At 41.1% G+C, this 14472-nt stretch overlaps 2 protein-coding genes and 1 long non-coding RNA gene across 4 annotated transcripts in view; 1 reads left to right on the forward strand and 2 right to left on the reverse strand.

The window, feature by feature from the left end:
* On the reverse strand, nucleotides 1-12389 carry LOC114597195 (nucleolar RNA helicase 2). Its single transcript, XM_028729448.2, has 15 exons — nucleotides 11952-12389; nucleotides 10657-10914; nucleotides 8972-9047; nucleotides 8397-8575; nucleotides 7997-8114; nucleotides 6822-7007; nucleotides 5935-6080; nucleotides 5431-5580; nucleotides 4917-5078; nucleotides 4551-4670; nucleotides 4356-4429; nucleotides 3432-3591; nucleotides 1890-2024; nucleotides 1061-1105; nucleotides 1-263 (listed from the first exon to the last, which is right to left on the reverse strand). Exons 1-15 carry the CDS (start codon nucleotides 12372-12374, stop codon nucleotides 75-77), a joined length of 2421 nt encoding a protein of 806 aa, XP_028585281.2. The 5' UTR covers nucleotides 12375-12389; the 3' UTR covers nucleotides 1-74.
* Nucleotides 12329-14472, forward strand: part of LOC114597196 (uncharacterized) — a 5019-nt gene continuing 2875 nt past the window's right edge. The window contains exons 1-2 of the long non-coding RNA XR_003706743.2: nucleotides 12329-12468; nucleotides 14331-14406. This is a non-coding gene — a long non-coding RNA (uncharacterized LOC114597196). The remainder of the gene's footprint in view (nucleotides 12469-14330; nucleotides 14407-14472) is intronic.
* Nucleotides 13521-14472, reverse strand: part of STOX1 (storkhead box 1) — a 20230-nt gene continuing 19278 nt past the window's right edge. For both annotated transcript variants that reach the window (XM_028729446.2, XM_028729447.2), the window contains one exon: nucleotides 13521-13876. In XM_028729446.2, the coding sequence (XP_028585279.2) occupies nucleotides 13717-13876 (160 nt within the window). In that variant the 3' untranslated portion in view covers nucleotides 13521-13716. The remainder of the gene's footprint in view (nucleotides 13877-14472) is intronic.

The raw sequence follows: 14472 nt of genomic DNA on the forward strand, positions 1-14472 counted from the left end.
GAAAGTGTAACCAACTTTACTTCTGATAAAACAAGTGATTTAGTCCCAGCTGTGTATAACATATTAACAAATGATCAAAAAGCCCGGCTATGGCTTCTTTTTTGGCCCCTGTTTCTGAATCTGTCATGCCTGTTGGAGCCGCCACCTCGCCTTCCATTCCTGAAATCCGAGCCACCACTTCGGCCGCTGTCACGTGATTCTTCAAGCTCGGGCAATTCTGTTGCCACAGAAAGTTGCCAGCGTCTTGTATCCTGCCATGTTTGCTAATAAAAAACAATTTTTTTGTTATCTCTACAATCAGCACTGAATTTACAAACCAGTATTTGCAAACATCACATAAAATAAATGGATAGAAGTTTTCTGAGCTACATGGAAGATTCCCACCCCCCACCTAGGCATCAAAGTAAGTTAAGAAAAGTATTGTTATATTGCCTCTTGACACCTCAAGGTAACCTGTTATTTCCTCCTATGTTTCTTCCATACAATGACCAACAAAAGTTGGTTTAAAGGAAAGTTTCAAAACTTCCAAAAGCAAGCATTTCTGTAAAAAAAGAAGCCATGTTTCTTACTTTAGTGTTTAAATCAGTTTCCCAAACTTGGGCTTCCAGCTGCTTTTGAACTATAACTCCCATCATCTCTAGCCAGCAAGACCAGTGGCCAGGGATGATGGGAACTATAGACCAAAAACAGCTGGAAACCCAAGTTTGGGAAACAATGGTTTAGATAACACTTTATAAATGTTATTCAGCCATTGAAAAGTTAATTACACTGCCTCTAGTTATTGGACATAATCTGATAAAATACATGTTTTAACCACGTGATGGTGTTGCTCTGAATGGAATGGAATTTCAGACAAGAAATATTTAATGATAAAGAAGAGTAGAAACTATCAGGTTCCATTTCACCCCTTGATTAAATTTCTTAAACCAATTTCTTCCTTCCTAAAATGCAACATTTCCAATTTAATGTTTTTATAATGATAGCAGCTCATATTTCTTCATTTATGTATTAATAATAAAGTGGAAAAAACTTAAAAATCCATTAAGTAGCAATTTCTCACCTGTACTTTATTTAGTTCAGCAACAGGAATATCAAAGCACACACCCTGAATACAAGAGAGAGACACTGACCGTCAGGCATTAAACAAAGAAATCTGCAACACTTTGAAGAAGGCAAACTTATTAGTTCACATATTAAGATGCAACAGTAAGTGCCTGACAAAGTGCCGGCATTTGATTTGTACAAAAAAATTATAGAGCAGCGTTTAAGTGAATAGTTCAGGTACTGGCGAAGGCCAAGTATTTTACAGACCAGCATTAAGAACCAGAAAAGGCTACTAGTTTGATGAGGACAAACACAGATGGCTGGTTTTTCAATAACTAAACACAAGTCAAATGGAGAAGGAAGAAAGGATTTGTCAGCCATTAACATTAACAGAAGTAATAACTGTACAGTACTTGAAAAATTTCCTGCAAATATATGAAGTCTACACAAAGAAGTGCTTGTATTTTATTCCGTCACTTATAAAGCAGATCAAATAACACTTCCAAACATTTTATGAATGTTACAACATGCTCTGTAATCCTTATTCATAGTAATTCTAGAGTACATAATGTTTCTATTTAAAATGTTAGAGAGCTAGGACTTATTCACAGCCACATAAAAGTGATGATTCAACTCTGTATATTTCCAACATAATATGTTCTATCCTACAACAACACTAACTCCAATTATAAAATTCATCCTCAAATCATTTCACCAATACCATTTTGGTTTTCAAGTGCAAAACCTGTGCTTTGCATGTTTATCAGAACAGATGAGGAAAACCAAATACCATAAAATGCTCAACTAGCAAATACCTACAAAATGTCTAGGTCAATATTTCTTACCGTCTTCCCCTTAAGAAAGCGCATTCGGGACACTTTGCTGTCAATGTCCTCACCCAGCTGTTCTTTCAGACCTCGCCAAGCATAGCCAATGGTGTGCATTTCTACTGAACACTGAAGTGTCATGGTCACAAAACCCTTTAAAAAAGCAAGCAGCAATTGACATTTACAGTAACAGCAGAGGGATATAACTGGTTAATTGTTAAGAGTTTTTGATAAAGGTCTTTACATTACAACTAATGGCTGCTAGGTTGTAAGTGGGGCAGCCTGATAAGAACATGTGCTACCAATCCTGAAAGCACCACTGGCTGTCAGTGAACTACCAGGCCAAATTCAAGGTGTTAGTAGAGTACTAGCATATATAAAGCTCTAAGTGGCTTGGGGCCCAAGTATCTAATAGAGTGCCTTCCCCAATATCAACCATATTTGGACCTTACAATAAGGGAAGGCCTTGTTGGTGTTGTCAACGTAGGGGGTGATGCACGACAGGGCCTTTATACTGGGAAGATCTGTTGAATCTCTGTTTGTGGAATGCTTTCCCTGAGGAGATTCTCCTGGCACCTTCATTATACAACTTTAGGCACTAAGTGAAAACATTCCCATTCAACTAGGCTTTTGTCTGACTGACATCCTATATATTGTGTTTTTGAGAGGGAGTTGGGGTTATTGTTTTGTTTCTTGTTTTTATTGTGTTTTGTGTTTTTATCTTGTATTTTTATGCTGTGAACCGCCTTAAGATCCACAGATGAAGGGTGAGGTATAAGAATTTGATGATTAATAAAAACAACATAGGGTACAAAAAGGGTTCCACAATAATTCAGTGAAACTACCAAATAGACTGTTTAGCTTTTATAAATCCAATCTATATTTAATTTCCTTAATACATCCTCATTGGGAGGCCAGTCATACAATTAGGGCCAGTGCAGATATAAGCAGCATTCAAATTCCAGTTAAAAGGGAATCCTGGATAACCTTAACAGTAGTTAATATTGTTGCCATCACAAAATTCAATGTCTATGAATGTGTGTGCTTTATCCTTGGTGGTGGTGGTAGGAAAAGATCCCCCGCCAAAGAAGGAATCACAAGGCCCATGCACGATCACTTAATTATGGCTCAAATATTATTTGTTCATTTACTTAGTTTGTTGCATTTATATCCCATCTTTTTCTCCAAGTTCAAGGTGGTGTATGTGGTCCTCTCCCATTTAATCCCCACAACAACCCTGTGAGGTAGGCTAGGCTGAAAGGCAGTGACTCACCCAACGTCACTGAGTGAACTGTATGGCCTGTGGGGACTTGAACCCTCCCAAGTCCCAGTCCAACACTCTAACCATTATACCACACTGGCTAGTCCTTTGTCAAAAAGAAAATGTATTGGTACATTCAGTATGTTGGGTGTGTGTGTGTGACCTTTTGGGTGTGGCAGTTTTGCTGTGTTCTCACCCAGATAATGGAGAGTCCTATCAGGAAAGTTTGACTAGGATAATCCTTAAAATAGATCTTATATAGACTATATAAATGTTATGCAACTGCATGCCATATTTACCGCATCCGAGTTGAGCAAAGAACGCTGTTCAATGGCAGTAGCTCCAGAAATATGAGCCAGTGCGGCAGCCAGAGCTTCCACTGCCCCCTTTTCCTCTATCAGCCGTTCAGCTGCCTGTCTGAAGTGGTCAATGGCAGATGGAGGAACGGAATCCAAAGATCTGAGCAAAAGATTAGTCAGTGTCATGTAAACTGCTGAAATGAGAAGTGTACATTTTATAACACAGGAGATACTGAAGCTTAAACAAGGCTGCAATCCTGAATACACGTACCGGAGAGCAAACCCCACTATTTTGGGGGCTTACTTCAGAACATGTACAGGATTGCAGCTTTGGAATTCTAGGGTTGTATCCAATGGCTGACAGAAGGTGACTTGCATAATCTTCTCCTCTTCCCACTTTGCCTTCTACAAAAGGATTCTCCAGAGGTTTAGGGAGCTCCACTCAACAGTATATGCTGAACTACAACAGAAGTGGGTAGATAAATCATTTTCCTCTCCCCATGTTGTTGAGGCGAGTCCCCTCACTCCCCAAAACTCTGCATCAGCCTTGTGAGGAGCATGGAGAACAGAGAGGGGGAAGACCAGTTGGATGCAACCTCTAGATTATTACCCAAACTTCCCCGTATGCCTCCAGTAATTTGTTTCTTGGTTTTTCCTGACAAATTCAGATCAAATCAGTACACACCCACATACATACTCTCCACAGCTGACAAAAGTGCTGATTATCATGCTGCAGAAAAACAAAAATGTGCAACAGTGCTACTGTTCTTGTGAGCTAAAATAGAAGGCTGTGAAGCAGAATCTGTAATCTGTCTTCATTAAGTCAATATCCTGATCTGATCTTGGACAGATATGGTTAATGGAAACTCGTGACATGCGCTGGACGCTGCATTAAGTTCAAAATATAAACAAAGAATGAAGTACCTGAGAGCATCTTTACTGGAAGCCTTAATAATGTCCGTTGCTGTAGGAACACCCACACGTTTAAATGTAATCCCCTGAAAATAAGAGTAAGAGTATGTACATTATTCAAGTGAAAAGCCACCCTTGGAGACACATGCCAATGGCTTAGATATCCAACATATAAATGACACAAAAAAGTTGGAAGATGATAATTACCGCTTTTTGTTCTACTTGTCTCAGCTGATAATCTTCCTTGCGCTGATAGAAACAGATGCACATCCCAGTTCGGCCAGCTCGACCTGTGCGCCCAGAACGATGAATATAGGACTCTACATCCTTCACAAATGAAAAGTCGTGGGAAATGCTTATATTAATCTTACGAAAAAGCTACAGAGAAGCCAAACATTCACATTTACTGACATGCAAGAGCGCTTAGCTATGCAAAATGAAAGACAGATTGCACAAAACACTACATGTGGCATCCATTGTTGTGTGTCACTTTAAGTAAGCTACCTCTGGTCTGCAGCATGAACATACAATTAAAGGGGGTTCTCTCCTTTCCACTATGAACTAGTAATTTACCTTTGGTGGTGAACTTTGTATCACCAGATCAACCTCTGGGATATCTAAACCTCGGGCAGCTACATTGGTTGCAACCAGAACTCCAAATGATCCATTGCGAAAGCCTTTCAGTGTAACTTCTCTCTGCTTTTGTGGAATGTCACCATGTAAAGACTGTGCATCCTAAGTACATAAAACAGCGTTAATGGGAGATTATTGGCAGAAGTGACAAATGACAAGGATCAGTTTCCTTCCCACCCCAAAAGCAATTTAAATGAGCATTGACAGATCTTGGATGCAAGAGAATATTTTCCCTGAATTCTGACATACCCATTTTCTATTTTCCCCCCTTTACATGAAAAGTGTGATGTCCAAAATATCCATAGCTGCATGAATACATTCATGCAGAAAACAGGATACTTGCACTGTGAGGCTGCCAAAATGGCATCCACTTCAGCAAGACACCCTTTCCCACAGTCAGCTCAAGCTAAGTTGAATTTGTAGCAATCCTTTACAGAAATGAGGGTCATTGCACCTGTTTTATTGAGGCATTCAGGGCCAGTTCAGTTGCTTCTTTTTTGGTCTCACAAAATATGATGGTACGTCCATGACTACCACTGTAGACTTGAATAACGTCTCCAATGACTGCAGCTCTCTGGGACCAATGACATTCAATAGCCAAATGCTGTCAGAAAATGAAATTAATGCTGGTTAGCAATAAAATAAGCTATGACTAAAGGCTAAATTAGTTGAACATTCATCCCACTAAAATCAATGGTACAAGTTAGGCTGGAATCTTAGCCCTGTTTACCTGGGAGTAAGCCCCAGTGAATTCAGTATGACTTGTTTCTAAGTTGACATGCCTAGGAGTGGGCCATAAGTTATGACTTAAATGCAATTGATTTCTGTTTAACCGAAGTATAACCAACTTTGGATCCAACCCAATTATCTTTACTGTGGGTTTGCTTGCTTTTTAAAGAAAAGAATTACACTTGGTACACACAAATTTAATCTTGTTTCACTGGAAGAAATTACTTACTTCTACATTCATTGCAGTCTTTTGAGTCTTCTTTCCAATAAGATCAATTTGCTCATATCTAGATTTCATGTATTTCTTTGCTACATCATAAACCCAATGCGGGCAAGTTGCAGAAAAGAGTAACGTCTGTGGATTGTCTTCAGAATCTTTAACACAAAACAAATATTGTGTCATACAAAGTTAAAGCAATTAAACTAATTTCCATGATTAAAAATAAAGGAAAATCTATAATCATCGTATCCATAATAGAGGCAAAACGCCATTCAGAATAAGTGAAGAAATTACATTAACATTTGTGCACTCTTACTTCCTGATAATTCTCAACATGTGCACTCAAGGTATTACTATTCAACAGAAGCAGATGCAGAGTATAAAATAGAAACCCAAATGAATGCACATGTCTTGTATATCCAATGTCTCATGCTTTACCTGTGAGCATTTTCCTGTTCTACTTTTAATAAGCTCCAATTAAAAAAAATATTGAAATGCCATTAGGAACACAACCCCATACCAAACCTTTTTAGAGCATCATTCCCTTTTAGAAGGAATGTGTGACACTGGGTATTTCAAAATACTTAAAAATAACTTTTATATCTAAAAATAAAGTATAATAATTTTAACCCAATGTACATATAGCTCATTTTTTCATTTATATGCTATATTATGCACTGGACTCAAATTATATTTAAAGTCCTCTGACACTGAAAGAGACTAAGACTAAATTGCTTTCAAATTTAATCCTCCACTACAGATTGACCAATGCTCCATAGTACTTTCAATTCAGGTGAGAGACTAAGGTGGACTGCACAGTGTCTGCAGAGCAAACAGATCCATATACAAAAGAGCTCTATGGCTTGACATGACAGGTGAACAGAAGAAGTAGTTACCTTTTTTATAAGCATATGCTAAAATTTCCTCTACTTGTTCTGCAAATCCCATGTCCAACATCTGGTCAACTTCATCCAGGACAACATGCTTTAGATTGGAAATGTCCAATTTGTTATTTTGAAGATGGTCTTTAATTCGACCTGGAGTCCCAACCAGGATGTCAATGCCATTACGCATAAGATCAACTGAGAAGGAAAGTTAATGTTGATTATGTATTAAATTGCTGAAGAATTAGTTTCACGAATTGTGACAAAATGCCATGTGTCACAGGAAACAGCACATTTCTAAAAAACTGTTTCCTGTGACACATGATCATATCTACGACAATGTTTGCAGGAACTACTTTGGTAGAGCCCCAAACCTTCAGGCATGCTACTCTCCAAAATGTGTAACTTTATTCATTTGGACATTTGTCAGTGCTTCCATTAATCCCTTTGCTTTAAGATATAATCTAAGACTGCCATCCTATGCTTACTTAACCTGAGAATGAGCTGCACTGAATACAGTGGAAGTTAGTTCCACCCAAGTAAAAATAGATAGGACGGAGCTGTAATTATTTTCTTCAGTTTTTTATATCCCTTCCTAGCTATTAAGCAACACTGATTTCCTATAGGTAAGCTTCAAGTTTCACCACACACCTCTGAACACAAGAAAAGTGAAACAGTAAAGTACAGTCAAACCTCGGTTGTTGAACGTAATCAGTTTTGGCAGCCTGTTCGACTCTCGAAACCATTCGAAAACTAAGGCACAGCTTCCAATTGGCATCGGACATTCAGCTTCCAAAAGACGTTCGAAAACCAGAACACTTACTTCCGGGTTTTCGGTGTTCGGGAGCCGAAATGTATGTTAACGGAGGCATTCGGGAGCCAAGGTTTGACTTTACTTCAGACTGTTGTGTTCTGTTTTGTTTGAAAGGGGGACCAGTACCACTTCAGTTTTTTTAAAAAGTACTTTTTTAAAAAAGCAGGGATATAGAGTGAATGTATCTTTAGCACCTAATAACACACCACCAATGCTAACATTTATGTAACAAGCAATAATAGAGCCTAATCTAAAGGTAACACCATTTCTTCACATTTTAATTTTGTTTTCTTCTTAATCACACAGATAACCTTCTTTCTTTCTTTCTTTAAAGTGCTACTACCGCAAAAAAAACACTGTTGTGATTTCTTACGTTGTCCATTGTATGCTGTTCCTCCATAGAAGCAAGCCACAGTGAGTTTCCTTGTGACATCTTTGAAGTCTCTGGCTACTTGCATTGCCAACTCTCTGGTTGGAGTGAGGACCAAAACCTAAATATTTTGTTGAAATGCAGTTAGTGTTATTTGAGTGTTGTAAACGTATAGGCTGAAATATTCTTTTATTTAAATCTTCAGAATTTTTGCAAGTTTATTTTTACTTGAACATACGCTATTATACATGGTGGAAGATATTCAGAGCTGCATAGGTGAAAATCTCCTCCTCCTACCTGCCCAATCTGCTCTGGAGGGTCTCCCAACTTTGTGGAGCACATCTGGGGGCATGTGGGGGCGGCAGCAGGGGAGGGGGAAGAAGCAAAAGTCAGTTTCACTCACCTTTGGTGTGCGGCCTCTTTTTCTTTCCTGGGGATCTCCCTGAAGTTTTTCAATTAAAGGAATGGCAAAAGAGAAGGTTTTCCCAGTTCCAGTCCGAGCTTGGGCTATCACATCTTTACCATCAGAAATATGCTTGTAAGTCTTTACTTGAACTGGAAACAGGTAGGTAACTCCACGGGCTGTGGAAGAATACAGTTAAGGCTTTTATATAGAAATATGTAAAATCATTATTCAACAGCTGACAATTGCTTATACGAAAAGAACCCAATTCATAGCATGAAAGTAATTCAAGTGTTTTTATTTAAATAGTGGAGGAAACAGCTATGATTCTGAGATCTCTCTCCTTGGTGTTCACAGCCAAATTAGAATGCATCAGGGTATTTGTAAATTTTGACTATTGTTCCAATGTGCATCATTCTCCACTTACATGGAATCTCATCTACTATTGCTCAGCCACTGTTCTAAGACATAATGAAATAACCAGTCCTGATGAGAGCAAGATGAAAATGGGCGGGGGGGGGGGGGGAGAGAGGAGGAGTGTTCTGCTTCAGACTGTAAACATTTAAAGAACCTACCTTTGAGAAGGTCAATTGTTGCTTTAGAGAGATTAAAGTTGGCAAAGTCTCCTTCCTTTTGCTCTTCAGTCAATTCCTGTTAGGATTTTTTTAATGCAAAAGATTAGTTACAGAAAATCAATTTAAAATATTCCAAAAAGTGCTAGAAGCGCCAAAAGGAAAAGTGTTTAATATATCTGGTAAATGTTTTCACAGATTCAAACATCTTGGGGGAAAATAAGGAATGGAAGGCAAGAGATACAATGATATTCTGTACATAAGGCTTTCATAAACTTGTAGTATAGATGAACAAGAAAAGAACAGAAACCTCAGCACAAAACACTTACAGAAAGCCTATTATATTGAAAGTGCATTGTCAACAGACATAATTTATCAACAAAAGCTAAACAAGGGCAAGACACTGATGTGGCTCAGAGACTGCACATACTTGAAAGGGAACCACGTGACAATTCATAAAGGAAATTATTTTAAGTTCCTCATACAAAGTCTGCTAGCCTCCAAACTTGATGTATGTTATGAACATCAGAAGCTACATCATTGTGAATCAGACCACTGGTCCATCTATCTCAGTATTTACATTGATTGACAGCAGCGTTCTGTGTTAGAGACCTTCTTCTGGGTACCCCACCTTCTAAAGCAACCACAGACATTTTGACTGCATCACCTCAATTGTGGGACTTTTGCTAGGGATGCTCCCCAAACATTTACTCTTATGTCTTTTCATTGTCAACCTTTTAAACATCAGCTGAGCTCTTTTTAAATGTGTCTGGTGCTACTCATCTTGATGTTACTGTTTTTCCTACTCTGGTGTTTTACTGTAATTTTAGTCAATTTAGGAGTTAGCCACCCCTACGTTAAGAGTATTTTTTGCCATAGCATCTACAAGAACAAGACCCTTTATCCTCAAATTGAACTCAGAAAATGGACGCCTTCAGCTTGTTTACCCAAACCCTTGGGTCTGTGCACCTGGAAGTCCCAAAGTTAACAAAATGCCCTTGCATCTCCAATGTATGGAATATTTGGACAGAACTTTCCAATGCTGGAAAACAGATGTGTGGACTAGACTGGGAAATGAAAATATGAGGTACATTCTACTTTTAATTATTATTATTTCATCTATACTTCCCTTCAGGCAATATCTTAAATAAATGTTGTTTCCCAGGGTGACCCACAAAAAAACACCACCATAAAGTATTTACAATAACAAAAAATGAAACATCACAATTAAAACCAGCAATTGATATAAGTAATTGAAACAGTTGAAACTTGGAACCTAAAGAGTCTGGGAGAAGTTTAAAAAGTCTTCATCTGGTGACAAAATGATTATAAAGTTGTCACCAGGAAAGCCTCCCTGTAGAGCAAGTTTACATTAACAGGGTGTCACACCAAGGAGGTACTTTTTCTCATTGCAATCTACATTTCAGGTAGCGATGGCACAAAGATAACAGATAACCTAAGCCCCTGAGCATGGAAACACAGAAAGGAATTCCTTCATGTATCCAAGTTCCAAACCAAGTTAGGATTCAAAAATTAAGTATCAACACATTGAATTGTGCTTGGAAAAGGAATTATGACTACACCTTGCCTCAGTACATGGGTTAATACACTTACCTTTCCCAACTTCTGCACTGAAATTCCACTGAAATTAAGTATACAAAATGAAAGGTCTGAAGGTATCATCTCACCTGATCTTGGTCACTCTCACATTCCGTATTTGATTCTTCAGTATTACCCTGCTTTTTTGAGTTGCCAACCCCATTAGTGGCAGAGGGTGTTGTATTGTGTTCCGCAATTATGACTTCAATGTCATCAAAAACTTCTTTCTTTTTCTTACTTTTCTTTGGTTTGGGTGGTTCCAATTCTGTATCAGACAGTTCATTCTCCTCTGTTGGTGTTTCTTTAATTTTCATTTTATGCTTTTTAGATTTATCTTTTTTATCCTTCTACAATAAACAAACAACCTCAAATTAATATGCACAGACATATCTACCCCTCCCCGGCATGGAAAAACACATTTCCCCCTATATTATTTGAAGCTATGCAGTTCATTGTGTTTGTATGCAATTACATCCTTATGTAAAGTCCCACTGACCTCAGTGAGGCTTACTTCCGTTGCCTTTTACAAGTAGATTTTCTTTTATGTAACCCTCACCCTGGCTTTAATGTATCTACGTGGGGGGTTGGTTTGTTTGCTTGTTTGGCAAGATAAAGTGAATAACAAACTTAATAAACAATAATAATAACGTACTGCTTACACTACAATGCAGCTCAACCATGCATCTTTCGAATTACACGCAAGTAACTAAGAGCATAAAGAGCCTGCTGGATCAGGCCAATGGCCCATCTAATCCAGGATCCTGCTCTCACAGTGGCCAAGCAAACACCCGCGGGAAACCAGGGAACAGAGCAGGAGCACAAGGGCGCTCTCCCCTCCCGTGGTTTCCAGCAACCGGCCTTCAGAAACGCTGCTGGCTCCAACTGGGGAGGCCGAGCTTGGCCACCGTGCCCAGTAGCCATGGATAGCTTTATCCTCCCGTTGCATAATCCTCTCAGAAAGCCATCCAAGTTGGCGGCCATCCTCACTGCCTCCTGAGAGCGCGAGTCGCGCAGTTACAAACTATGCGCTGCGTGAAGAAGCACTTCCCCTTTTAAAAAATAAATAAATAAGATTAGGAGTGCTTGGGTTTTTTTTAAAAAAATAAATAATTTCGGCCGGGGGGGGGGAGTTGGAGGAGCGAAGCAAGACTGGCGAGGCCCACGTTGTTAAAGGCAGCCGCGTGGCAGCGGCTCGCCCCCACGCGCTCTTGCGCTCCCGAGAAGCGAGAATTCGACTACGCGGCCGCCGAGGGCCGCGGCTGAGGAAGAGAAGCCGCCTTTGGCTCCTCCTCCTCCTCCTCCCGGGCCCGGCTCGCCTCTCCACTCGCGGCCACGAGGCCCAGCCGGCCCGGCGTCTTCTCCCCTTCTCCCTCTCCCCGGATACCTTGCGCTTCTTGCCGCTGCCCTCCAGGGCGGCCTCGGCGTCCACCGGGGTGCGGGGCTCCATCTCGTCCTCGCTCTCGTAGTCTGGCCGGGGGGCTGCGGGCATTTCCTGGGACTCTTCTCCGCTGAGGTGGTGGCACAAGCGGCTGCTCAAGGCCGACGCCGGGGTAAAAGGAAAGAGCCCCGCCCCGGCGGCGCTGCTGACGAGAAAGCGAGGCGGCGCTTGGCTGCGGGAGGCGGCTCTTGGCCAGGCCCAGCCCCGCCAACAGGGGGAGCGAAGCGTGGGGAGGCCCGGGGCTGAGGAAGCCGAGCGGGCGCTGGTGGCGCGGGAGGAGGGCAAAGCCCGGGAGCGGACGAGGCCCAAAGCCTGCAGGGCCGGCGAGCGGGCGCAGTGCTGCGTGAGGCAGCGGCCGAGGCAGCCCATTCCCAGGCGGCGAGTGCGACTGTCCCCGGCTAGCAGCTCCCGCTGCTCCGCCTCCCCTGAGGTGAAGCGCGGTAAACGGACACTCCCCCCCTCGGTGAGTCATCGCCGTCTTTCTCAGCGTTGGCTCTGCTGTCGCCGCCGCACTAGGTGGCAGGCGAGAGGGCGGCCTCGGGGGTGAAGCCGAAAGGTTTCCGTACCGTTCAGCACCATTTCCCTCTGGCCCGAGTTCTGTCGCTGCTGCCGGAGGCCGAGCAGTAAATCTCAGCGGTGAAAAGAATTTGCAGAGAGATATGTGGCAAGTTGGCTGAATCAAACTGGGCTGGCACCCCCCCACACACACTTCTCGATTATGTGCTGCAGCCACCACCACCACCCCACTTCCCACGCTTTAAAGTAACCGAAAGTCTAAACTTTAAAATCAGTAGGGTTTTGGTAAGGAAACGCCCCCCGCTTCGCTGAAGAATTTGCACTCTGCATATGCCCAGAGCAGGGGGGCCAACTTGAATAAAATATGGAGGGCCCAGGTAAGCCCTGCCCCGCATAATTGAATCACAGGGTGAGGCACACACACAGTTTGAATGGCAATGCCCATCAACTTTGGGGGGGGGGCTGGTCCTCTCAAATATTATATTTGGGGGGTGAAGACCCCTCAGCCCCTTGGAGTTGGCTCTTTTTTTAGGATCATGTATTTCCTAAGCTGACCTGATTCTAATGATACCTTAGGAATCTTAAGAATTTCTCAGAGACAAATCTAGTCCAGCATCCTACTGCTTCCCACAGTAACCAACCAGGCAACAGCTCTCTTCTATACTGTATGTCCTAAGCAGCTGGTATTCAGATACACTGCCTCTGAACATAGATATTCTAGTTAACTGTTGTGGCTAAAATCAGCTAGACTTGTACCCTGTGAATTTGCCTAATTCCCTTTAAAACGCATCTGAGCCAGTGGCCATCATCACTCCACAGCTAAGGGTGTGTGTTTGTGTGCATGCGTGTGCACTAACTCCTGGTTTGAGGTGCATCAGTAAATACCCTTAGGATCATTGCTTGGACTGATCTAGCACAGTCATAGGACTCTTGGAACAAGTTGGCATCCTAAATGGTTTGTGGAGACAATTGGAATGAAGTGCAACTTGAGATCATCAATTCTGTAATATAATTTATTACTAGAAATAAAACATTAGAAAAAGTCACTGAAAAAATGCTTATTACAAAGTTTTAATACATCTTATTACGAGAATATAATGATCTTACCTACTTTAATGTATATGACAGTTCAAAGAATTTACAGTAAATATATTAACATATTTACAAAGGAATTATCAAAACCTGATAAGAAAAATTAAACGTTCATGACTGGAGTCAACTGAAGCAAGGAGCTTCGTGTCAGAGTCTTTCCATTATGTATAGTCTTCTCTATGCCTTCCAAGTTCATGAGAAAACTTCGTCTTTTCTTCAGTCCATCTAAGATGGCAGAATTTGCAGATGCCAGACTTTGTGTTCTAAAAATTATTATTTTGTAAAACAGAAGATTAAATAAGAAACCTATTTTTCCATATTCAAACATTCAGAGTGACTTATTTCTCCATAAATTACCAAAAGAAATACTGGGTGGCTAAACAAGTACAAAAAAGTCATCTTTATTTTGAATCAGCTCAAGAATATTATGGAAATTATACTATTTATTTCAATTGAAGGGTAAGGAATATGGAGTCATAATACGATGCAGCCAGCAAGTGTTCCTTATACATCATCCTTCACCAACCTGATGCCCTCCTGATGTTTTGGACTACAACTCCCATCAGCCACAGCCAAAAACATCTGGAGGGCACCAGGTTGGTGAAGGATAGTATACATCATTTAACTCGACAGTTTACCCAGACCCACTTACTGGGATATTTTTCCTGGCCTTTTCTTGCCTTCCTGTAATACCCGATTTCCGCTTTTCTTTATCAGTGCTGTTCCTGAGCAACAGAAGGAAGTGTACAGTGACAGTACTGAGAAGAGGACTTCTTCCACTTGCTGTGCTGCAGTAAGAGTACTCTGTACTACCACCTGCAGACACTTGGGCATGTCGTAAGGTCCCTTACATCAGGAC

Source organism: Podarcis muralis, chromosome 6 (assembly GCF_964188315.1).
Source record: "Podarcis muralis chromosome 6, rPodMur119.hap1.1, whole genome shotgun sequence".
Taxonomy (NCBI): domain Eukaryota; kingdom Metazoa; phylum Chordata; class Lepidosauria; order Squamata; family Lacertidae; genus Podarcis; species Podarcis muralis.

What these genes read in the sequence shown, in the direction of transcription:
- LOC114597195 (XM_028729448.2), bottom strand. Translation starts at nt 12,374, where the DNA reads ATGGGCTGCCTCGGCCGCTGCCTCACGCAGCACTGCGCCCGCTCGCCG. An exon ending in GTGAGAGTGACCAAGATCAG is followed by an intron (nt 9,048 to 10,656) that starts GTGAGATGATAC and finishes AAATCCTAACAG; the next exon opens with GAATTGACTGAAGAGCAAAA. An exon ending in TACAAAGTTCACCACCAAAG is followed by an intron (nt 4,671 to 4,916) that starts GTAAATTACTAG and finishes TCATTTGTGAAG; the next exon opens with GATGTAGAGTCCTATATTCA.